This window comes from Amphiura filiformis, chromosome 19, assembly GCF_039555335.1.
Source record: "Amphiura filiformis chromosome 19, Afil_fr2py, whole genome shotgun sequence".
In the NCBI taxonomy this organism is placed as follows: Eukaryota; Metazoa; Echinodermata; class Ophiuroidea; order Amphilepidida; family Amphiuridae; genus Amphiura; species Amphiura filiformis.
Window position 1 is genome coordinate 45,254,509 of NC_092646.1, and position 25,575 is coordinate 45,280,083.

Below are 25,575 nucleotides of genomic sequence, written 5' to 3' on the forward strand. Positions count from 1 at the left end.
CTCATTTGAAATTCACACTCCTGAATATTAAAGACATGCCATAGGGTGTATGGTTCCAACTGGGGTAACTAAGTTCATGAAAATAAACTACGCTATATCGGGTTGTGATTTTCTACACTCTAAAAACCTTGCGCCACTGAACACAAGTTATGGAATTCCTGAACAAGTTAAGCATTTAAACGTGTTTAGAAATATGGTGCTATTTAGCGTTTAGAAAAGTGTTTAAAGATTAAACACTGTTATAGAATAATAAACAAAATTGCACCAGGTTCATCGTCGCAAATAATAAATAGGAAACATTGATCCCGCCCAGGAATCGAACCCAGGACCTCTAGTTTACGAGACCTGTACCTTACCCACTTGAGCTTCAAGATAAGGCAGGTTGAAATTCGAACCTATAAAATAAGCGGTCTCTCAATCTTATCAATGTTGCCCACAGTGGCTAGGGCCTAATGCGAGAAATAAAATGTTTTACAATGTACTCTAGGATAAAGGGAAAAGTGCTATTAGCTCATTTTAATAGGTATTCAACCGCGCAATATAGGGACACTCAGGCTTACCCTAGAAATTGTTGAATTAAATGAGTGGAAATGACAACCATTACCAAGAAATAGTTATTCCTTCAAATTTCAAAAATGATACATTTGACTTCGGCATAAGCTAACTATATACTATATTACATGTATAATGTAACCCATGTATTTATACAGAGTGCTTTCCAGTACCCAGCAATCCGGTATTCAAACAGAAGCTCACGATTTTCTATCAACATTTCACTCTATTTTAACGGCAATCTCTATGATCGATGGCTGATCTTAAAACCCTGTCTCAAAACTGTCTCAAAGCTTTTCGAATTTGAGATGAGACAGATTGAGCAGACTTTATGCAGAAATTTAGCTAACGAACTCAAACATGTCAAATGGACGACAATATGGGCTAAAGATGGAGATGTACATTTCTACATTACAAGTATAAAACGATGCAGTCAATCATGTCAATGGCGCGTATTCCATCAGCTTTTCTCAGAATCACTCGAATCACCGATTTCAGATAAAATTATACCACTCATTAACATTATACATTATGGAGAGGGCCAGTGGCGGTGTATTAGTATTATGACGGAAAGTATTTCAATTTTAACAATGAAATGATGTGATGTGCCCTGAGTAATTTAATTTGATTGTTTATCTTTGTTTACAAAATTACATGAGCGATGACATTTTGGGGGGAATTCCCCTCTCAAATTGAGCAAAACAAATTGAATCATATCTAATTTGGAATATTTGGAAAAACCCTGAGATTGTAAAGTGAAAATGACATCAGGAAGTGATGTAATGTGAAAGGTTAATGTTATAATTAAGACTTGGGAATTTCCCAGGTTGCAGCATAGTGTGAAGGTAGCAATTGGCTATTAATAGAATGGGGTTTTTCCCAGTGCTTGGTATATAAGAAAATGTAAACATGATTCTTCACAGTTTATAGTGTTGATCTGGACTAGCTAGCTAATGTGCTTAGAGTCCAATTCCTTCAAAGAAAGGAAATTGCGAACCAGAAATATTTTATGTAATCAATGTACCACTGCCTGCCAGTGTTGTCGGAGAAGATCTAGAATCAATACGTTAAAGAACGTACTTCTTCCAAGAAAGGAATATATATTCTTCTGTCAACTTGCTGAAGTCTGGTTTTTGATACAACACATCTGTGTGGGGACACCGGGACAACTGCATGGCAGTCCTGATTCCTGAAGATATTGTGTGAAAGGTGAAAATAAGCACCACTTTTGGAGAAAGCAGCGCAAGGGCATAAGCGTTTGGAGAAAGCAGCACAAGGATATAAGTGTTTGGAGAAAGCAACGCCATTTTTGTGTGAGGATTTTATTCACAAGGATATTTATCAATCCAAGTGTATAATGGACTTCGCTGATTTTCGCAGGATAAGTGAATAAGGATATATACATCAGCCGTCCAGAACATTGCAAGAATTCTATTACCATCAAGACAAATGATGCTGGCTAAGTACTAATTAGTTAAAAGAGTGTTTATATTTGATTGTATTGTTTGTGCATTTGTTGTCATATATTGTACCAATCATATTTTACTTTCAATTAAAGACTTAGATTTTGTCAGCTTAATCAAATAGTGTATTTTGTGTTGTGCAACAATGGAAAAGAGAAATCTTCATCTTGAGATTGAATTGTCGGTTGAAAATACTAGGCCAGGGAATGCTTTTTTCGACGGTGGTGTGCGGATCAAGCTGCCGAGCCTTTATGCCCCTGTCATCATGGTCATACTTCCATGCCGCCTGCCGCTGCGGCAAGCGACATAACGTATAAGCCAATGGCAATCCTTGATTACGTCCGTAACAGTCTGTTTGTCTGCAATACCCGTGCGCAGCGGCATGACAGTATGAAACTAGCATAAGGGTAACACAAAATTGGGACCCACAACTAAGGATTTTGGCTAAGAGAACAAACCAAAAGATCGACGACGTCCTATAAGTGGACCATCACATCAAAAGGGACCTCTTGGGGGGGGGGGAAATGAAAATTGAGTTATTCATACAAGATAAAAGCTGATTATCTTAGCTTTCTCAAATGACACCATTTTTATGGGTATCGGATGTGCCATTCTGAAATATTATCAAAAAACCAAATACACACTTGCCCAAACTTGAAAATCGTGTTTTGAGAAAAACCGGTTTTAGAATAAAGGTTCACATCAGAAATGAATTGACATGGGTAATTTATTCTTACATTTGTGCAAATTTTATTAACATTCTGGGTATTTCATATTGATTTTCTTAAAATATACACTTCAAAGTTTATGTTTATGTAGAAATTGAAAAATCGACATCGGACATGATTTTGAGTATATGTAAATTCAACAGCCTGTATCTCAAAATGCCCAGTGCCGCGAAGAGGTCCCTTTTGATGTGATGGCTAAACGTAACTAGTTTCGTTTCTCGGCCGACCCCTCCCTCCCTGCCAGAAACGTAATAATGAAATGTTGAAAATTTTGACATAATAATAATAATGACACATTCTTCAGACCGATGTTTTTGTACAAACGTAATCGAGTATTTTTACCCCCTCCACCCTAAACGAAACTAGTTTCGTTTATAGGACGTCATCAATCTTTTGGTTTGTTCCCTAAGTGGTGTCATTTTATCTGAAATCGGTGATTCAGATGATTCTAAGAAATATAAAATATTCTGGTATTATGCTTTAATTACATAAGAATGTTTGAAATACTTATGAATATGAACTGGAAAGCTCGTCATTTGATTGATTTCAACCCAGCTCCATAATTGCATCTATAAGACAGTGTTGGACAAAAGACCATCCACTTTAAATATAAAAGCTCATTCACAAAATTTTAGTTGATTTCAATTTTGCATTGGCGAGTTTTGCATAATAACTGCTCAATTATTCGTTCTGGTACACCAGAACGTAATTCAAATTTCACGATATTTTTGCTAAACGAATTTATCTGCTAGAAGTTTTTTGTACATCAACATTATGTAGCCAGATGTTTCCAGTGGTATAAATATCTCAATTTGTTTGACAAAAGTGGGGGTATGATGCTGTGGATCACGAAATGCCCTTTTAAATATCTTCATTCTGAATTCTGATAACGTATTTTAATACGTTTAATAATAATAGTAAGCTTAAAAGCTTATTATTCCTTATTAAATTGCTTATTATTCCTGGTCAAACAAATCCCCTGCTCGCCGCAGAACAACTTGAGCTCCATAGCTCTTTCTCATTTATTTTGGTGAAATGCATCCAGTCGGTAAAACAATTACAAACGTATATCACAAATACTGAAACTTACATGTTTCGTTAACACGATGTTGCCAACCCGGAGTTGCCAATACCATCGGCCATTATCAGGTTACTGATTAGTTCGATTCGTCACGTAAGAGACTGCGATCAATTCCTTTCAGTGTCTCAACTATCTACTGAAAGGAACTGATAGCGGTCCCTCACGTGACCAATTGAACTAAACAGACACCTGATGATGTCCTACGTATCGGACGAAACGTCGTGTCAACAAAACATGAAAGTTCCGTTATTTGATTCATGTCTGTACTTTTCTTTATCATTTACCTCTAAAAATTGATTACGATCATTGTAGAGGAAAATCATGTTATTTTTTGGATTCAACCTAAAAATTCGTGGTGTGAATTTCTTAAACTGACTTCTGTAACATGAAGCAGTGTTGATCTCCTGGCGCGAAGCGAGGGGGTTGTTCTGTCCAGGAATATATGCGTGTACATTTCAATAATCAACAGAAAAAAATAGTAAAATACAATATGAAGTACTTTTCTTTAATAATCACAAACATTATTTGCTTGATATTTTTTTACATATAAAAATAGTGCTGTTTAACAAGAAACACTGTCCTTGGGAGTATGAAGACGAGCGTTGCCAAACGCGCTTCAGATGCTTTGAATATCACAATAAGAGATAATTTGCCGGTAAAATGATACCGTACCTACAGTTTGGAGCACAAAACTGTTAACCGCCTTTGCTTAACCTTATCAGTTAACATTTCTGTGCTCCAAGCAGCTTTGATAATTAACAATTGTGTGTTCCAAGTATTTAGTGCCATTTCATCCAAGTATGTATGTATATATCATATGGTAATAAACACTGACCCTGTCGGTGCCTAGTACGCTCTCGTGGAAAAATTGAGTTAGCTTGAAATTCCCCTGGACAAGGAGCTCACTGCTAATTTGTCTCGTTGTAACCCGTACGAAACTCGGGGAACTGATCCTGGTTGCGATGGTTATTTGTGGAATGTCTAGGGTGTGCGCTCTTGAAGCAGCAAAGTCCCTGAATTGTTGTTTAATGGTTTATGGAATGATGTGGGGCAGACTTGTAGTATTGGGACCCGTCATGAGTACGGGTACGGGTACGGGTCCGAGCCATGAGTACGGGTACGGGTACGGGTCCCAGACCATGGGTACGGGTACGGGTACGGGTCCCAGGCCATGGGTACGGGTACGGGTACGGGTCCGAAGCCATGAGTATGGGTACGGGTACGGGTCCGAACCCCAAATAGGGTGCGGGTACGGGTACGGGTACGGGTCCGGAGCCATGAGTACAGGTACGGGTACGGGTACGGAAATTGGGACTCGAGTACGGGTACGCGTACGGGTCCCAGTATGGGTACGGGTACGGGCCATGGGTACGGGTACAGATATTGGGACTAGAAACATTGTATGAGTCCCATTATGGGTACATGGGTATAAACAAAGCTATTGTTATTGATTATTGACATTAATTTATTGGCTATTATACCTTGCTGTAAATACACTCTATGATGTCATTTATACCACAACAAATGAATTAAACTACATTTCACACCAACAGAATTAGAGAAATTAATTTTGTCATAAGCATATACAACATTTTAATTTGTTGTGTGTGCCATGAGTTGCTGAGACATTTCTATTTGCTAAGAAGTACTTCCATTTACAGAAAATTGTAGAACTGGTTTTGTGGAATTAATCAAGTACAAAAAGAGATTGGTGATGGTCTTAGTGAATCTAGCTTAAATATTTTGGGATGCAAAAATCATGTAAACTATGTCTGTGTATTGATACACAGACTGTACAGTACTAATTTCAACATACATTTAGCAGTGATATAGCATTCAAGTTTTTATTCACCTCAAAACATCAACTGGAATTCAAATTTGATCCAAAATGTGTAGACTTAATTGTCAATATCAAATTTAGTGAAGCCTTTCATGCACATCCACACATCCCAGCACACATCCACCAGATTATCCATAAAATATAATTATTATCATTAATTATGCACATGTGGATAATTATTAATATTTTGCCTATAAGCTCCAATAAATCATAAATTTCTGTAAACATGGTATGGCAAAGGAACTCTGTATCATTTGACTCAAATGCACACACTGCCCAAGTACATGTGGTGGGGAAATGTAGTTTTTATGTGTGCACTTGTGCTAGGGAGACTGTATTTGGATGGGGAATAATTAAAATGATGAATAAAATAATGCTATAATAATGATATCAAAACATGATAACTTGAAATTCACCACAAACAACAATTACTTGAAATGTTTTCCTTCCATTCCAGTTTGCTATTTTTTCTGTATCAGTCAGAGTGTGAATGCTACATGTAGTATGTACATGTATGAGTGGCATACAGTGTGCATAGGCTGGAGGCTGTCACAATCATGACATGTAGGTATCTTCCCTGTGTGTAGCAGGTGGTGTAGCATACATGTATATATACATTTTGTGTAGCCAGGACTAGATTTACCTTTTTCAGGGCCCTGGGCCAGGCTGCAATTTAGGGCACTTGCTATCTGGATCCATGAATGTGTTACTCCCCACCCAACCCCATCCATGTAACCTATTGTTTTGATTATGTTTATGATCAGAGGACTCAGTGCATGAGTGGAGTTTACAGGTTTGTGAGAAGTGAGTAGATCTACTCTCACTTTCTTACATGCATGTAGGCAGGCACTGTATGGTATGGTACCCGTACCCATGGTACCCGTGTCCACGGGTACGGGTACGGGTCCTGGGCCATGAGATACGGGTACGGGTACGGGTCCCAGGCCATGAGTACGGGTACGGGTAAGGGTCCCGGGCCATGAGTACGGGTACGGGTACGGGTCCCAGGCCATGAGTGCGGGTACGGGTACGGGTCCCAGTCCATGAGTACGGGTACGGGTACGGGTCCGAAGCCAAAATAGGGCATGAGTACGGGTACGGGTACGGGTCCGGAGTCATGGGTACGGGTACGGGTACGGGTACGGAAATTGGGACTCGAGTACGGGTACGGGTACGAGTACGGGTACGGGTACTACAAGTCTGATGTGGGGCCATAGTGGTCAGCGACAACCTGTAAAGTGTGCTGAGGCTTGTGGATCAACGTCTAGGCGTTGTGCCTGTGCGTAGCGCACTATAAATCACTGCGCTTTTTTTTTTTTTTTTTTCTGTCTTCTGGAGGCAGCACCCCATGTTAACGACATTGTTTATTCCTCACAGAATCTTGATGATGTTATCCATTCTGTCCAAAATCCCATGTTTATTTATGTTTTACTTCATCAATTGACAATCAATTTAACCACATAGGTCTATACAGTAGAAAAGGTTCTTTTTCAGATCCAATTATGCTGGTACTTACTCAGCAATATTTCAATCAGGAATCTTGATCACTCTGTTGTGGTGTTTCTAGATGTTTGATGAAACGGCAACACTGTTTGGTCTTGATGACGTAACCAAACTTCCTGGTTGCTGGTTGCCATGAACAAAGACGAGGGGGCTTACAAACTCGATAAGATCTACGACCAACTCATCAAAAAACAGCAACCAGGAAGTTTGGTTACGTGATAGGAATTGAAATATTTCTGAGTAGGTACCAGCATAATTGGATCTGAAAAAGAACATTTTCTACTCTATTGAACTATGAACGATCCTGATGAATCTGTTTCAAGACACATAGGTCTATGATTCATACCTGCTAGTCGTTTACAGGAAGACTTTTGTGGGTTATTGAGCCTATCAGCACTCAGTAACATGGTAAGCATGGTAGTACAGATGAAAAAGACTGAGCTTGAATATATATAAGTTGTATTTTAATTGGTCACGCGGATTATTATATCGCGTAATTGCCCAATTAGATATGCTGTAAGAAAGCCGGGCAGTAGTTCTCAGGAGGTCACGTGATTATACACTTGGTGCGAAAGAGAAATGCAAATTAATGTTCACAATCTTGCTTGAGAGCATATCGAAGTTGCTTACAACAGAAGAAGGCGCATTGTGGATTCTCTTATCAATTTAATCCTTATTTATATTAATCACAATAGAACATCAACTGTCTCAGTTCTTGTAAGTTGTTGTCTCATATCATCTCTACTTCTTCGACTGGATTTGAACCTCGCCACTCTTGGCCAACTGACGGGACGACGGTTCAGGAAGCTTCGACGTGTTCTGCTTAATGTTCGTATTTTGATAGAAGATACACTGCCTGCTGACTTTCCACCAAAAACTGTGTGACAAACAAAAAGTAAAAGAACATTTAACGAAAAACAATATTAAAGCCATATTATAACATTTGCTGAGGAAGACGCCCTCACTGAATTTTTAAAATTCATTTTTTTACACGATTATTGTACTTTATTAAACCAATATACCCTGCAAAAATCAAGACTCTAAGTGCTGTAGTTTTGTCAAAATCCGTGATTTTGAATTAAAGGCTGATTCAGCGCTTTATTATTACGATGGAATTATTAGTCGAACGCATACACGATGTTCATAACACACAGTACGTCACGGCGTGCGGGACGGTGATATACACAACAAAGGGTCCACAACAACCACAACATGACCGAAGGAGTGGTTACGTATTGGCGACATGTGCGCTGGTAGTAAATTCCAATTTTCTTTGCTTTGCCGTAGTTGTTCGGCTCAAAAATAAAAGGGGATATATCTGACAGTAAAAGCTAACATTTTATGGCAAAGAAATGCTAATCTATTTCGTTTGAAAATGTTATAATATTGCTTTAAGGAGATCAAGGTTAATGTGACACTTGCATTTCGCAATTACGTTTTAAATGATCTCCTTCATCAACACATCAAACACATATTGTACGCATTTTGCATGATGCTTTTTTGTTTATGGGTCGACCATTACCAATACCATGCAAAGACACTTGGAGTTTTTACATGTTTAGGGCAATTTCTACAGTCCATGATCAAAGGCTATCCGAGGGTTTATCAACACTATATTGTTATACGTATAAGACTTTTTGGTTATCTTGCTTATGCTTTGCTAAAGCAAAAGTGAATGAATGAATAAATTAACATAGAAATCATTCAATCAATCAATCAAATAAGCTAAAGTTAGCATTCCGTATTTAAATGCATATTACACACCTTTTTCTCCTAAATTGTGTCCGAAGTTCATCGACAAGTACAATACAATGACTACAAGAAACACTCTCGTAAGAATACTCAAAATTCCACAGACAATGATGCATGATGGGAGCAGTTTATCCGCTTTTGTTAGAAATGTCGGCCATCTTGTGCAGAGCTGAAAAACATGATAGATACACTACAAAAGCATTTAAAAATTAAAACTTTTCAAAACACAATTTTGCCTTCACTTTGTAAACACTTATAAAAGCTAAACATCATGTGTCAAATTTCTGAACATTGGTCAGTGATGGTGTTTAATTTCTAAACATCTCACATGCATATTCTAAACATAACGTTTCTAAACACATTCTTGCCTCCACTTTCTAAACACTGTTTTTCCAGTGTATAGATATGTTTGTATCATTAATGCAATGAAACGTTCAATGGGCTATTTAAAATCCACACTACCCCTGTGGAAGTTTTTGGAAATATCTTCCACAGGGGAGTATGAATTTCAAATGGAATTAACACATTGGCAGCTCCATTTGAATCTCACTCTCCCTCAGGGGAGGATTCAGGTTGAATCTTTCTCAGAGGGTGTATGAAATTCAAATGGAGCTCCCTAATGTGCTCATTCCATTTGAAATTCATACTCCCTCTGTGGCAGATATTTTCAAAATCTTCCACAGGGGTAGTGTTGATTTTAAATGGAATAGCCTAATGAACGTAGCTGTATAAAATTATGAATATGATATGCTGGTTTTTCTGTCCTCTGGGGTACATCTGAGTCAGCATCCCATCAAACAAACAAAAATGTCTTATGACGTTATTAACATGTCATAAACATGTTTTGCTTTTGATCAAAACATTTTAACAACATTTAAATATCGGGTTATATAAATCTCATGAAAACGTTTTATATGAAAAAAATTTAAATGTTTTCAAAATGTTATTTCAAAATATTTTGGGGTATTATACTTTAACACTTAAAATTTAATGATATCATGTTAAAATGTTTTCAAAAATAATTATGAATGCTCCTTGTATACCGTTTATATAACCCGACATTTAAACGTTTTCTGTCAAACGCTTTGTGTTTGCTGCACTCCCATTAATTAATTTGAATGGTATACGCTGGCGAAGTGACGTAATAAATCGGATTAATTATCATAGCAATAGGTGAAAACAATTTTGAATATATCGCGCTGCACTACAAGCAGGTTGCACTTATCACCTATGTATGTCTGCAATCGTAGATTGAATACCATACCGGTCTTTACAAAGATACTAATCTTACAGGTGCGAGTGATCAGCATGATATGGTTCCGCGTGAACGGACCAGTACAGCGCGGTATATTCAAAAATTGTTTTCAACTATTGCTGTGTTAGGTATCCGATTATTGAATAACTTCGCCAGCGTATAACATGATCAAATGGTCCCTTTGTTATTTTTTCTTTATAATCTGGACCTTCTTGGCCACATTTTTATTTTTATTATTCCCTTTAGTCAAGGGGTGCGTTGCTTCCCCCCATCCCCAAATTCTCCAGCTTCGGGCATCAGGTTTAAGAAATCGGGACAATAATCATAAAGCTAGCTTTTCCTATTGCAAGGCCTCAAACAAAATTAAACCTAAAGTTGATAATGATATACTCACATCAATAAATTTATACGTCGTGTAAACCGGTAACACCCAACAAGCAAGCAAAAATATTGTGACGAGAATCTTATTCTCAAATCGTATCTGTAAAAACAAGAAGCAGGAAGACAATATATATAGTAGTACTTGTTATTGTGTCTTCCATTTTACACGTTTCAATTAAGTTTTTGCTATAGCACTGTACCTAATTCATTGCAACTTTATGAAAATGCCGTATTGATCGGAATGTCACTGAGAAAAACGATTCATTATCCCTCTTTGAAAGAAAGTTTTGTTTTAGTACAAACTGTCGAGGGCGTACTTTATTTAGTGATTGTCGTCAAGAACACACCACTCGCACTCACGTGTTCAATGTTTAGTGTTCAGGTTAGGCTTAGTGTTTTGGGTTAGGTTTATTGTTAGGGTTTTGGGTTATTGTTAAGGGTTAGTGTTAGATTTTGGGTGGGAATAGCAGACTTGTAGTACCCGTACCCGTACTCGTACCCGTACCCGTACTCGAGTCCCAATTTCCGTACCCGTACCCGTACCCGTACCCATGACTCATCCGGACCCGTACCCGTACCCGTACTCATGCCCTATTTTGGCTTCGGACCCGTACCCGTACCCGTACTCATGGACTGGGACCCGTACCCGTACCCGTACTCATGGCCTGGGACCCGTACCCGTACCCGTACTCATGGCCCGGGACCCTTACCCGTACCTGTACTCATGGCCTGGGACCCGTACCTGTACCCGTATCTCATGGCCCAGGACCCGTACCCGTACCCGTGGACACGGGTACCATGGGTACGGGTACCATACCATACAGTGCCTGCCTACATGCATGTAAGAAAGTGAGAGTAGATCTACTCTCACTTCTCACAAACCTGTAAACTCCACTCATGCACTGAGTCCTCTGATCATAAACATAATCAAAACAATAGGTTACATGGATGGGGTTGGGTGGGGAGTAACACATTCATGGATCCAGATAGCAAGTGCCCTAAATTGCAGCCTGGCCCAGGGCCCTGAAAAGGTAAATCTAGTCCTGGCTACACAAAATGTATATATACATGTATGCTACACCACCTGCTACACACAGGAAGATACCTACATGTCATGATTGTGACAGCCTCCAGCCTATGCACACTGTATGCCACTCATACATGTACATACTACATGTAGCATTCACACTCTGACTGATACAGAAAAAAATAGCAAACTGGAATGGAAGGAAAACATTTCAAGTAATTGTTGTTTGTGGTGAATTTCAAGTTATCATGTTTTGATATCATTATTATAGCATTATTTTATTCATCATTTTAATTATTCCCCATCCAAATACAGTCTCCCTAGCACAAGTGCACACATAAAAACTACATTTCCCCACCACATGTACTTGGGCAGTGTGTGCATTTGAGTCAAATGATACAGAGTTCCTTTGCCATACCATGTTTACAGAAATTTATGATTTATTGGAGCTTATAGGCAAAATATTAATAATTATCCACATGTGCATAATTAATGATAATAATTATATTTTATGGATAATCTGGTGGATGTGTGCTGGGATGTGTGGATGTGCATGAAAGGCTTCACTAAATTTGATATTGACAATTAAGTCTACACATTTTGGATCAAATTTGAATTCCAGTTGATGTTTTGAGGTGAATAAAAACTTGAATGCTATATCACTGCTAAATGTATGTTGAAATTAGTACTGTACAGTCTGTGTATCAATACACAGACATAGTTTACATGATTTTTTTTTTTTTTTTATTTAAGCTAGATTCACTAAGACCATCACCAATCTCTTTTTGTACTTGATTAATTCCACAAAACCAGTTCTACAATTTTCTGTAAATGGAAGTACTTCTTAGCAAATAGAAATGTCTCAGCAACTCATGGCACACACAACAAATTAAAATGTTGTATATGCTTATGACAAAATTAATTTCTCTAATTCTGTTGGTGTGAAATGTAGTTTAATTCATTTGTTGTGGTATAAATGACATCATAGAGTGTATTTACAGCAAGGTATAATAGCCAATAAATTAATGTCAATAATCAATAACAATAGCTTTGTTTATACCCATGTACCCATAATGGGACTCATACAATGTTTCTAGTCCCAATATCTGTACCCGTACCCATGGCCCGTACCCGTACCCATACTGGGACCCGTACCCGTACCCGTACTCGAGTCCCAATTTCCGTACCCGTACCCGTACCCGTACTCATGGCTCCGGACCCGTACCCGTACCCGTACCCGCACCCTATTTGGGGTTCGGACCCGTACCCGTACCCATACTCATGGCTTCGGACCCGTACCCGTACCCGTACCCATGGCCTGGGACCCGTACCCGTACCCGTACCCATGGTCTGGGACCCGTACCCGTACCCGTACTCATGGCTCGGACCCGTACCCGTACCCGTACTCATGACGGGTCCCAATACTACAAGTCTGGGGAATAGGGTGTTGATGACAGTCTCGTTATTTCCAAATTATCATAAGCATCATGGCGGTTGTTAATCGATGGGATATCAAAATCCAATTCTTACCGATAGGAAACCGATTATGTGCCATATAATGCCCAGTGGAAGTCCAAGACCCATGACGACTTTCTCGTAAACATTCGAATTAGTACCGTCGTCTAAAACTAAAATTAACATACTGGTCTGGAAAATAAACATGATAAACAAAATTATTTTTAGACGTGTTATAAGGTATATTTGATCATACATAATACAAAATAATATAATGATGCGAAATGGCAACTTTCTGACTGATATTTTATACAATTTGAATGTATACATTTGAATGTGTACATACAATATAATAATAACAACAATATCTCTCATCTCCCATCAGCACGGTATTGCTTCATATCATTGCTGAACAAATTCGGAACCATCTAGAAAGAAAGTTGCCACCAGAACAGATAGGTTTCGGCAAAGGAAGAGGAACGAGAAATCAGATCGGCAACCAGATCCTAATGGAGAAAAACACGGAGTTCCAGACTATTCCAAGGCCTTTGATTGTGTCCAGCATGGCAAGTTATGGCGCATGGCAAGAACATCTGCTGTTAATATGTTGCTATTACCGACATTTGTAAAATAGAAGAGTTTCTAGAGCAACCAAAGCATTATGAATGACCTGGTCTTTTCAATTGCTACATATGGTTCTGAAACATCGCTATTGGAAGGGCAGACAGATCCAGGATTCAAGCTTTTGAAATGTGGTGCTGGCGAAAAATGCTGAGAATTTCATGGAAAGATCACAAAACAAATGAATTTGTCAGAAGTCAACTTGATGAGCATGTCAAAATAATGTTCAGTGTGCCAGAAGATTGATCGCATAAAATTGCAGTACTTTGGTCTCATCTCACGAAGATAATTGTTCAGGGTCAAGTTGAGAGACTTCGCAGAAGAGGCAGACAGAAGCTCCGTTGGACAAATGGAATCAAATAATCAACTGGACAATCCCTTACGAATGCTTACCGTCTAGCATTGCACAGGCAGAGTTGGTCAGTCATGACCCATACGTCGACGACGTTCAGAATTACAAAACATTTGGACGATATACGTTCATGATCATGTCAACAGCCATCCTTTTTGATGTGCATTTACCATGTTTACTAATCCAGTCAACAATTTGTAAAAGACCCACTCCAAACAACAGCCGTGAGTTTTATTCGTGGATCAAAACTTTCACATAACATCCAAAACATTTTGCTATTGCAACTTATTGAACTAAACAATATCAGGATATTATGTTGAAAATATGTACATGTACACACATTAAAATTTCTGCCATGTACAACAATGGAAAATACTGAGCAATACACACACATTCTAAGCGATAACCCCTGACAATCCTACTAGCAAAACAACAGAATATCTGAGTAAAAGATAATGACAGGATTACTGACAGCTATGTGAGTCATGGTCTGCTAATAGACGCGTATTAGCAGTCCCGGGTGGTAGTACGATTAATGGAATTATTGCAACAGATTAATACAAAGACTTAACCAGGGATGGACATCCCTGACTTAACGAAAACGTGCGCGAGTTACAAATAGTTAATCATGTAAATCAAAGACTTAAATGAATCAAATTAATTTTGATTAATCAATTAACCCGTCCTACACCAAAATCTGATCGTGTTATGACAATTTGATTGTCATTGATAAGTTCGTGTACAGAATCTTGTTAGCTCCAATTTGATACCAAATCTGCAACCAAACCCTCTAAAAGATTTATACCAGTATTGTATGAAACTTGGTGCATTTTCAAAAATTGCAAATCAAAACAATGCACGCGGTCGAAATGGCTTAGCGTGGGAATGTGGTCAAACGGGCCCCTGTCGACTATCCCAAGCTTTATTTAAAATTTAAAACGCATGGATTGTTACAATGCTTTACTCACGAATACTAGGGCATGATTGTTTGTTTGTTTGTTTATTTCTTCTTTATACTGGGTCCATATTCAGGGGGAAATTTAAGTATTCCCCTGTTCTTCCATATGATGCAATCGATATGACTGTTTCAGGCTATGCCGATGGTCGCGCTCTGTCATTCACCTCTACAGGTCATCGTTCCATGGTCCGTTTTTAATTTGCAACTTTTACAGATGCACCAAAATTCATAATTATACTCGTATCAATACCTGTGAATTTAGAGTATTTGGTAGCAAATTTGACATCATATTGGAGCTAGCAAGATTCTGCACACAACCTTATCAATCAGATGGTCATATCAATATCAGACTTTGGTGTAGGACGGGTTACCTAAGTGCGGACTTTCTTTATGTGAGTAGTTTATTGTTAGCAAGGGTAACAAAGAGAAAAGTATATTTTACGTACCTGTAGTTGAAGATCAAATTTTATCAAATCTGAAAAGAAGTACATGTTCCCACAAAGATCTGAAAAAGAAGAAAAACAGCACAGCGAACGATGATCAGTATGGAAGAGCAACTAAAGTCATCCCTCAGCACCCCTAATTACATTCGCACCGAGAACCAATTTCTTTTTATCGTCATTAAATTTGATTATTTACACTATATGTGACAAAAATTATTTTATGCCATGTTGGTGGCCATTTTGAAAAGCGCCCTCTATCCGCAGTTCCTCACCATTTGACAAGGAGCTACAAGGTTGCATACTTTTTAAATGATCATGATAATGCTACAATACAAGAAACCACTTCCAAGTCACTTTCCAGGTGATTTGGTCACCCTTATATCATCATCACCCTCACAATCACCATCAGCATCATCATTATCATCGTCATCATCGTCAGTATCATCATCATCACATTCCCTTCTTACCTTGTAAATGAATATTAGCTCCAACTGTTCGAAATATAACCCTTCTTGATCGCATGTACTTTATTCCAATATAAATTCCAAGCGAAATAGAAAACGGACCTATCAGGCACACAACTATTAAACGAATCTGTCAACGACAAAAAGAAAATTATATTATATAATAAGTTTGACTTAGATAAGTGTCGCCATAGATTCAGTGAAACAACACAAACATATTCTCCTCCACCTCATTCGTGTTCTTCTTCATTTTCTTCTATTTCCTATATACTTATATTTCCTATTACCTTATATACTTTGATCAGTTCGTAATCGGCGGGCCTTATAACTTCGCGGATTAATATTAAAATATTTCATTTTGTCTTGTGACATCTCGCCAGAAGCATCACAAATTATTAATTGAAGTCCTGTACTTTGTCTACTTTCTTTATAATACACAAAATTTAGGCCAGTCAGGTCAACTAATAGCACACTTAACGTGGGTCTACTTTTCGGCGTAGTGTTAAAAGCCTAACATATCCCGCCTATTAAGAGCTGATCAAACTATAAGTACGTCTTCTTCCTTTTCTTCTTTTCATCATTACCTTTTCATTTCTCTTTCTCCTCCTTCTCCTTCCTTCATAGAAAAGAGGGTTCTGAGTTAGAGGCTTTCCTCCAGAGAGGGAACCTTTAAAGGTTCTTGAAGAACCATACAGCTTCTCCAAAGGGTCTTTAGACACTCTGTTAGTTTTATAAGGAACTTCTGGCGGTTCCTGGAAACATACTGTTAGGTCATCCATCCAAAGGGAAAGACCTTATGGTCTCTTCAAAAGAAAATGTGTTTCCGGGGGTGTTCCCTACTCGCCAAAAAGGTTCCGTGTTTTTGTAAGCATGCTACGAGTGGTCTTCCTCTTTTCAATCTTCTTCATCATCTCCTTCTTCCCCTAAACCTCCCCAACTGCGTCTCTATTAGTTTATACAGTAAGCCAAAGAATTAAGGTACCAGTTATGTTCACCCCTGTATATCCTAAATAAAGACAAATATGTCAAAATTAAAACAAGCAGTCAATACCTGTACTCTTTAGCTCTGATTTAAGACCTTATTTGTTGAGAATTAAAGAAACGGTGATCTAAAAACCTAATGAAGAAACAAAATCAAAAGTTGCATTTTTGTGTTCTTATCAATGAAAGCACGACCCTAGTTTTAACGTGCTAATCAATGGAAGCGCAGCGCTAGTTCTCATGTTCACGAACGCTTTATGTACAAACCAATAGGGCATTTGATGCAGCAAACTGCAATTTTTAAATTGGTATCTTCCTTGGGTTTTGAGATCGCCGTGTCTTTATTTAATAAATATTTCTTGAACAATATCAACAAATGAGGTCTTAAATTCGAGCTAAAAGATGCAGCTATTGGCTGCTGGTTCCAATTATGACATATCTGTCTTTGTTTAGGATATACAGGAGGTGAACATAACTGGTACCTTAATTTTTTGGCTTACTGTATATAACTACTACTATAGTATCTTAATTTAAAGCTTTTTGCTTGTATAATATTGTATAGTTATAATGTAATGATATTACTTACTAATTTTACATGACTAAAATCCATTTCAATAGTTTCTGCAAAGTTTGCAATACAATATACTATTAGTGCTGTTAAACTGAATGCGAACACAAAGAGTTCATGTGGATGCTCCCGTAGTATGGAGTGGATTACGTAATAAATGCAGAAAACTGAAAGACAAAAAAGTGACAAAGATTGTTTTTAATCGTCTGTTTGGTTTAGTTTTTCTCAGGTGCACAGTAATTTCTATCACTTGTACACTTTTTGTATTGTTTACTTCTGTCTGCGTCTGTTTTTGGGATTGGACCAAATAGGAATAACCCATAAATTGTTACCTGCAGCAGATACAGAGAGTTATGGTGCGTCCAATAGGTAGCCCCATTTCTGCAAAGCGATCTTGCACCTTCCGATCCCTGATCTTAGTCTGTTGAGACACCGCCACTCAGGCCATGTGGAATCAGCTCCAGGTGGTAGCTGCTAACTGGGTTGCAGTCCCATAGCTGGTGAATTGAGAGATCTCTCTTTCCACAGGGTGAGTCTTTCCGCTTCCTTTGAGACTGTCCCAAGAGGATGAACTTTGCTTCGGAAGCTTCCTCTGGATCTAAAGCGTTTGGTGCATCAGTCTGGTTGAACATGGGGTGCTTCATATCAGTGGTCTGACGCTCACGCTCTTGCATGCTGGTCACTTATTCGGCGTACATCTGGAGCGGCTATAGCAGCTAACATTGGCTAATGAGTCATTTAATGAGCAGCAGATACAGAAAATCTTAATCACTTAATCTTAAAAGGATCAATAACGATACCAGATGATACCTTGAATATGCGAAGCCCGGGGAAACAAATAAAATCATAGACAAAATGCAGGGGGACTAGAAACAACAAATGTAGACACATAAAAAGGCAAGTTTTCGATGGTCAAAAATTACCAATTCTAACGCCCACAGAATTAGCTAGAAGTGTAAAACATGCAAAGAAAACCCCCCAAACAACAACAAAAAAACGGGTTATTCCCATTTGGTCCAATCCTAAAAACAGAGACAGACAATAAAAAGTGTAGTACAAGTGATAGGAATTACTGTGCACCTAAAACGAAATATATAATAAACAGACGATTAAAAACAATCTGGTTATAAGTCTGTATGGTTTAGTTTTTTTAGGTTCATACGGGATACACTTTTGTATCGTACTTGATTCTTCTTGTCGGTCGCTGTTGTTTTTGCAAGTTTGACACTTCTTTGAGCATTGCAATTAGTCATATGTGACCGTACAGCACGAATGAGCCGTAAATGTCCTCATTGTATTCTGAGTTACAGTGTAAAATGGGCATGAAGGTCGTATTCATAGGTACTTCAATTGGGTGCTACGTGTACCTCATTTAATGAGATACACGTAGCACCAAATTGAAATACCTATGAATATGACCTTCATGCCCATTTTTTTTTTTTTTTCAGAATACAATTGAGGACATTTACGGCTCATTCGTGCTGTACGGTCACATATAGGGCCCTCAAATTTTTTTGTCCCTCTGTGTATTATACCATATACTTGTTTCTGCCACATCAAGTTGGTATATTTTCTCTTATCGAGTTGTTCGCATCATGAATACATGCCTCCCAAAGCAGGAGGCAGTATTTGTTTGGAATTTGTTCACAGGTACCGTGTTTTCACTTGAGAGAGCGGACCTCCTATAATAGCAAAAGGTGTGATTCAATACTCCCAATTAGCAGTGCTATTCTTAGTATCCTAAATGGCAATAAACGAGCGGGAAATTGTTCGTAACATGATTTCAAACAATGATATCATGCCTCGTAGGTGCTAAGACATTATTATGGTCATTAAATGACTATGTTACACCCCGGATTGGGGCGTATGACTAACAAAGAAACACCGCAACAAGCTGCATCAGGTGATTCATAAACAATGTGTTATTGAATAGTACACTGCAAGTCTGCAAACATTGGATTTCTCAAATCAAAATGATAAATTTATAAGTGAGTGAACTGACATATGAATGGGCGTTTTCGTGTTTCAATAAGTAGATTTATTTGAGTGTGGAAAAATTGTGATATTTTCATTGTAACATATTCAAAAATGAAAAATTATATCGTCAGCCTGCATGCTACGCTAAATGCCTAAGTCATTCTTACATGTTTCTCATTTGCAATTTTGATTTTCTGAGTAATAAACCCATAATGCATCAAATTTCCAGCCACATTCTTCATTAACTTGCTGAATATATCAAAAGAGATGTATTCCACAAGTTAATGAAAAATGCGGCTGTAAATTTGATGAATTGTGGGTTTATTACTCAGAAAATTAAAATTGCAAATGAAAACATATGTAAAATGACTTAAACATTAACGTAGCATGCTCACGATATTCCACTTTACATAATGCAATTCTGTAACCGCTAATGGTATTTGTCATCAACTTACCAACGTTTCTAATGGTTTGTGTAAACCAATCATGGCTTAGGGTTGGGGTTAATGCTGTGGCTTAGACTAAGGGTTTGTGTAAACCAATCATGGCTTAAGGTTGGGATTAATTTTGTGGCTTAGGGTTGGGGTTAATGTTGGGGCTTAGGATTGGGGTTAATGTTGTGGCTTAGGGTTGGGGTTAGTGTTGTGGCATAGGGTTGGGGTTAATGTTGTGGCTTAGACTAAGGGTTTGTGTGAAGGTGCGGTGTGGAGGGTATTTATTATTAAAATCCTTCTAAAAGTAACAAAAAAGATACATACCTGTATTAACTAACAATAAAAGAGCGAATGTAAAATCATCCGTGGCACTGTTAATAATAGCAAGTCGGTCAACAGTCAGACCCAATATGATAAGTAGACCTAGCAATGTGGTCGTCAGAAATACTTTCTCCTTTCTGTCGATGTTGGACCATTTTCGGTACTGAAACGAAAGGAAAGTGGAAAAATGAAGGGTATTATTTCAACAACATCAAATATCATCTTTTCAATCTAAATAAATGAACAAACATTTACATATATGATCAAATCCCGTGAATTAACAGCAATGCTTACAACTTCTAACTAATGTATTTACGAACCTGACATTTAAAACAGGCATTACAGTTTCCACCATAATCAAGAAAATGATGAATGCTTTCGAAAAGGGGCACAAAGGTTTAGCTTCTTCATGTATTATAAATTTGTATAATAGCCCTTTCCAGTTGTTTTTTAATGAAACACCATGGTCAACTCTCTTCACGCGGGTGTCGACTGCAGACGACAAGTTTCAAAATTTTTTAAAAATTCAAACAAATTCAGATATGTAACTTTTTATGACCATATTTGGAATCAGCATGAAAAATGCATTAAAATGAGTACAAACAAGCCTAGTATTGGTTCAGTAGTTCTTAAGATAGCTCTTGATATTTTGAGAAAATATTTCAAAACTTGAACTTTTTCCGTTGAAGCGCATGGCTAGCACGCAGAGCATTAAAATGGTTAACCTTCGCCCGTACTAGTTTGAATATGCAACGTAATCCAGTAATTATGGTGATAAGCCAGAAAGCCAGGGTATCTTTAAGTTAAATTGACTAATTAGCCTATCTACAGGATGACACCCACAACGCACGTTTTTCGTGATATTAAGGTGATTTGCTTTATACCCTGCTAAGAGTATTTAATATGGGAAATGTTAGTCACGAGATCGTGACGATTCGAAAATACGATATGATACATACCAGCGTTTTTTGTGGGGTGCGCAATTTCCAAAAACAACTAAACATATTTCCTCAATAAATTCGCTTAAACATGTGATATGCATAAAGTGTACTCAACCCTTTATGTAATAACTAGCGGGATACCCGCGCTTCGCGCGGGTCCCCGCTAGATGAGTAAATGGGAGCGTTCACTATAACAGGAAGAATTACTGGACAGGTAGAATCATCGAAAAGATACATTTTGATTTTCCGTTTCCATGTTATTTATTTATTTAAACCCGTTCCCATTTTTTTCTAAATCTGTTATTTGTAACATTTCCCTTTTAGCTTCATTTTTTATTTAATTCTGTTATCATTATTATAGTTTTTTTCTTCTTACATTTCCTGATTAGTTTCTTTCCTTCTTTGTTTCGTTCCCGTTTCATTTAGTTAATTTAACCCGTTGGCCTAATTACTCGTACCTCTTTTGTCATTTTAATTTCATTTTTCTTTATAGTATAGGTCTACCGCTTCATTTTGTTTATACAACACACATATTTTTCCCGTATACGTCCTCCGTATACGTCCTCTCAGAGCGTGTATGCGGACGTGTTCATCTTTATCATAATCCCGTGACCCGTCCATGTACCATTTTGTCCTTTAGGCCTAATTTTTATTTATTTTTCCTTCTTTCTGCATTATCATGTCCACTGGTCTCTGGCTCGCAAGTCGCGTGGCACTGCGCCGTTTACGCGCGCATTGACGTAGTGCGAATTACGCTCGCGCGCCGACGCGCTGCCTGCCAGCTGCAGTGACGCGCAGGCTGGTAACTGATTTTCATAACAAAAAACCCGTTTTTACCCATATTTTCACTGTTTTGCAGCCAATTCTTGACCGATTTCAACCAAATAAAGTCGAGGCAATTTCCCGTATATTCCTCGATCTCCCGTATGAATTTGGCGACATTTGGATCGAAACTGACGGAGCCTTTTACATAAACCACATAGATACATACACACATACAACATTCCCCTATTTATAGTAAGATGGGCTATTCCATTTATAATCCACACTACCCCTGTGGAAGATTTTGGAAATATCTCCCACAGGGGGAGTATGAATTTAAAATGGAATGCGCACTTTAGGCAGCTCCATTTGAATTTCATACACCCTCTGAGAAAGTTTCAATAGAGGCCGTCAGTGTGACGTCATATGCCGCCATCTTGTGGGTACACGCTGTGATGGTCGTTCGATCACCATGCGTGAACAGCAAAATCACCGCGTTGATGCGCGATAACAGCTGCGTGGCAAGCTGCGCCCTACGCGTAGTGTCCGACGCATGAACACACAGATCATTTGTACCCACAAGATGGCGAAAGGCTGACGGCCTCTATTTCAAGTAGAGTTGGTGCTAATTCCATTCAAAGGTCATAGTTCCACCAAGAAATCAAATATTGATTATAAGGCCCGACGATGCAACTTGAAAGGTCCGTTCGCCCGTAGAACAGGCTAGCTTCTATTTTGTAGTTGTTGTTTTTCGGGCTTTAAGTTTTCGTTGCGTAATGGACATATTTCTTTGTGTTGGTCTTGTTTGATGGAAAAGTAGTCGGCGGTAGCAGGCAAAGTAGCCTGGGTTTTCGATCATTGGCGCACTTGGCTTTTGGTCACCATGCCTGAAAGGTGAAATAATTATTGTTATGCATTGTAACCTAAGTGCTCCTGTGAGCAATTAATTTAGAGTGAATTTGTAAAAAGTTTTTTTTAATGCTTGAGATTTGAAGTGTTTAGCTCCCTTGCATAGTTGAGATAAATGTGGCAATGTGTTTAGTTAGATAGAGTACCCGTTGAAAACCTGTGAGAGCGAGTATGGACAGAGAATCAAATGCTCATAAAACCATTCGAGGACTGTCGGGGCTCGAACCCGGGATCTCAGTGGTGGCAAATGAGGCCAGAACCGCTACACTAACCTCTCTCTTCTAATGGAACGTTGGTTCTCATATAGGCTTATCATAGTACAATCATCGTCACTCCCTGCATATCAATAATTGCTCATTAAGTCGTTACTGACCCTAGACTAGACAGAGGCCTTCCGTTTTGATATCAGATAACAACAACTTAGTGCAGTTTTACTTGGCTCTTGTGAGTTCTTATGTCTGATTGTTACTTGTTGGAAAATTAAAATTAAAGTTTTAGTGTTGAATGAACTCGGATTGCACCTACCTGGTCGTGACTAACCTTGAAAAACGACATCCTAAATGTGGAAAGTGATTTAAACCATAAAACTGAAGTACCTTAAAGTACAAAAGTCCTACGTGTCTTTCTCCGGGATTTTCCTGAACAGGTCAAATATTGTTATAATTAAGGAAATGTTGCCTCAGGGAGTCAACCCATAAAGACTTGCAACGTAAATGTTCCTACTTTTCATAATTAGTACACACTGTCGAGTTGCCTTTGCATTATTAGTACACATTGTCGGGTTACCTTTGCCTAGTTAGTACACACTGTCGAGTTGCCTTTGCATTATTAGTACACACTGTCGAGTTGCCTTTGCATTATTAGTACACATTGTCGGGTTGGCTTTGCATTATTAGTACACATTGTCGGGTTGCCTTTGCATTATTAGTACACATTGTCGGGTTGCCTTTGCATTATTAGTACACATTGTCGGGTTGGCTTTGCATTATTAGTACACATTGTCGGGTTGCCTTTGCATTATTAGTACACATTGTCGGGTTGGCTTTGCATTATTAGTACACATTATGTCGGGTTGCCTTTGCCTAGTTAGTACACACTGTCGAGTTGCCTTTGCATTATTAGTACGCATTATGTCGGGTTGCCTTTGCCTAGTTAGTACACACTGTCGAGTTGCCTTTGCATAATTAGTGTCGGGTTGCTTTTGCATCATAAGTACACATTGTCGGGTTGGTTTTGCATTATTAGCACACATTGTCGGGTTGCTTTTGCACAGTTAGTACACACTGTCGGGTTGCATTTGCATAATTATTACACATTGTCGGGTTGCCTTTTCATAGTTTAGTACACATTGTCGGGTTACCTTTTCATAGTTAGTACAGTACCTGAGCTAAGTAAACAAAGAAAAAATAAACAAATATACAGACAATTAATAAATGAAACAAACAAACAAACAAACAAACAAACAAACACGATAAGTCCGTTACTAATACTCAAATCCATATAATTTATATTTCAAGTCCATGTTCAGGCATTGCGGTACATTTGACACTGTGACTCATTTATGATGGTTGCAAGGTAAATTCCCGGGGCATCCAGATCTTGATGAGTTGTCTCTTTCAGCATGTTAAGGTAGCTCTGATGAGCTTGTTGTCTGTTTCAAATTTTATATCAGTTTCACGAGACACTGAAACACTATCAGTTGTCTTCAATAGATTTTTGGTAGTTGGGCTTTAAAACATTTTTTGAGGTTTCTGATGAGCCAATTGAACCTACTTTCAGCCCTCCGGCCGTTTTTTTTTCTGAATGTCTACTTCTAACTTGGCAAATACTAATCTGGACGTCCGGCATCGTAACCCTAATCACAAATCTTAACCATAAAGCTTATCTCTAACATTGAATCAAAACTCTAAACCTAATCCTAAATTATAATCTTAAAGACCTCGTGATCGTTGGCTGCCGCATTTGGCTCCTCGCTTCGTTCAGAGTAAAGAACAAAAATAAAACAAATAAAAATTCCTTTAAAAAGGAACAGGGCGAACAAATGAGGATGTGTCAAGATAAAGGTGTAGTTATTTTATTGTTTGAACTGTTTCTATAATTCGCATCGATCATTATCGAACCGGGGTATCGAACCCCAACGGTTTTAGCTTGTATTTATAGTATTTATTAACGTAGGCCTATTTGTTTGTGATATTTCAAGCGTTTTAAAATTTCAAAATAATTCCATTCAATTACACGGTTGACGGTGGAAATTTACTGAATTTAGAGAATGCACTGCGACCACCACCTGAGACTTAACAAAATAATATTATTAACTAATCCCATAACTGTTCAAATAACAGCCCTCACTTAACAGACATTAAGTCTCAATTGACAGGGGCCATAAGTGTTCAAGTAAATATATTTTCTCTTTATCGCCTGCCTAAGTTTCCCATTTAAGGGATGGGGCATGAACGTTTGGACAGTATTATTGTGGGACATTAGAGCACATCAGACATGTTGAATTGCATTCTGAATACGAAGAATGTCCTTTTGATATAAAATAATTTTGATTTTTTGAAATTCGCAAATGATGATTTTTACCCAAAGTGTATGTAGGTGGGATGAAAAAGCCGACGATCAATTGAAAATTTTGACCTTTCGTATTGAAGATATGGATCTTTTCCCCAAAATACAAAAAAATTAGGTCATTTTGGGAAAAAGTCCATATTTTCAATATGAAAGGTCAAAATTTTTCAATTGAACGGCTTTTCCTCCCAGCTACATACACTTTAAGAATATATGTCATTAGATTTATAAAATTTACT

General features: G+C 38.1%; 1 protein-coding gene across 2 annotated transcripts in view; it reads right to left on the reverse strand.

Annotated features, from left to right (window-relative positions):
* Positions 1-6,870: 6,870 nt before the first annotated feature.
* Positions 6,871-25,575, reverse strand: part of LOC140141359 (uncharacterized) — a 40,969-nt gene continuing 22,264 nt past the window's right edge. Inside the window, exons 2-9 of one of the 2 annotated variants that reach the window (XM_072163195.1) lie at positions 20,160-20,319; positions 17,443-17,591; positions 15,879-16,005; positions 15,415-15,473; positions 13,113-13,229; positions 10,569-10,655; positions 8,932-9,109; positions 6,871-8,044 (exon numbers count right to left, since the gene is read on the reverse strand). In XM_072163195.1, the coding sequence (XP_072019296.1) occupies positions 7,854-8,044; positions 8,932-9,109; positions 10,569-10,655; positions 13,113-13,229; positions 15,415-15,473; positions 15,879-16,005; positions 17,443-17,591; positions 20,160-20,319 (1,068 nt within the window). In that variant the 3' untranslated portion in view covers positions 6,871-7,853. The remainder of the gene's footprint in view (positions 8,045-8,931; positions 9,110-10,568; positions 10,656-13,112; positions 13,230-15,414; positions 15,474-15,878; positions 16,006-17,442; positions 17,592-20,159; positions 20,320-25,575) is intronic. The other variant, XM_072163196.1, reaches the window with a different exon arrangement.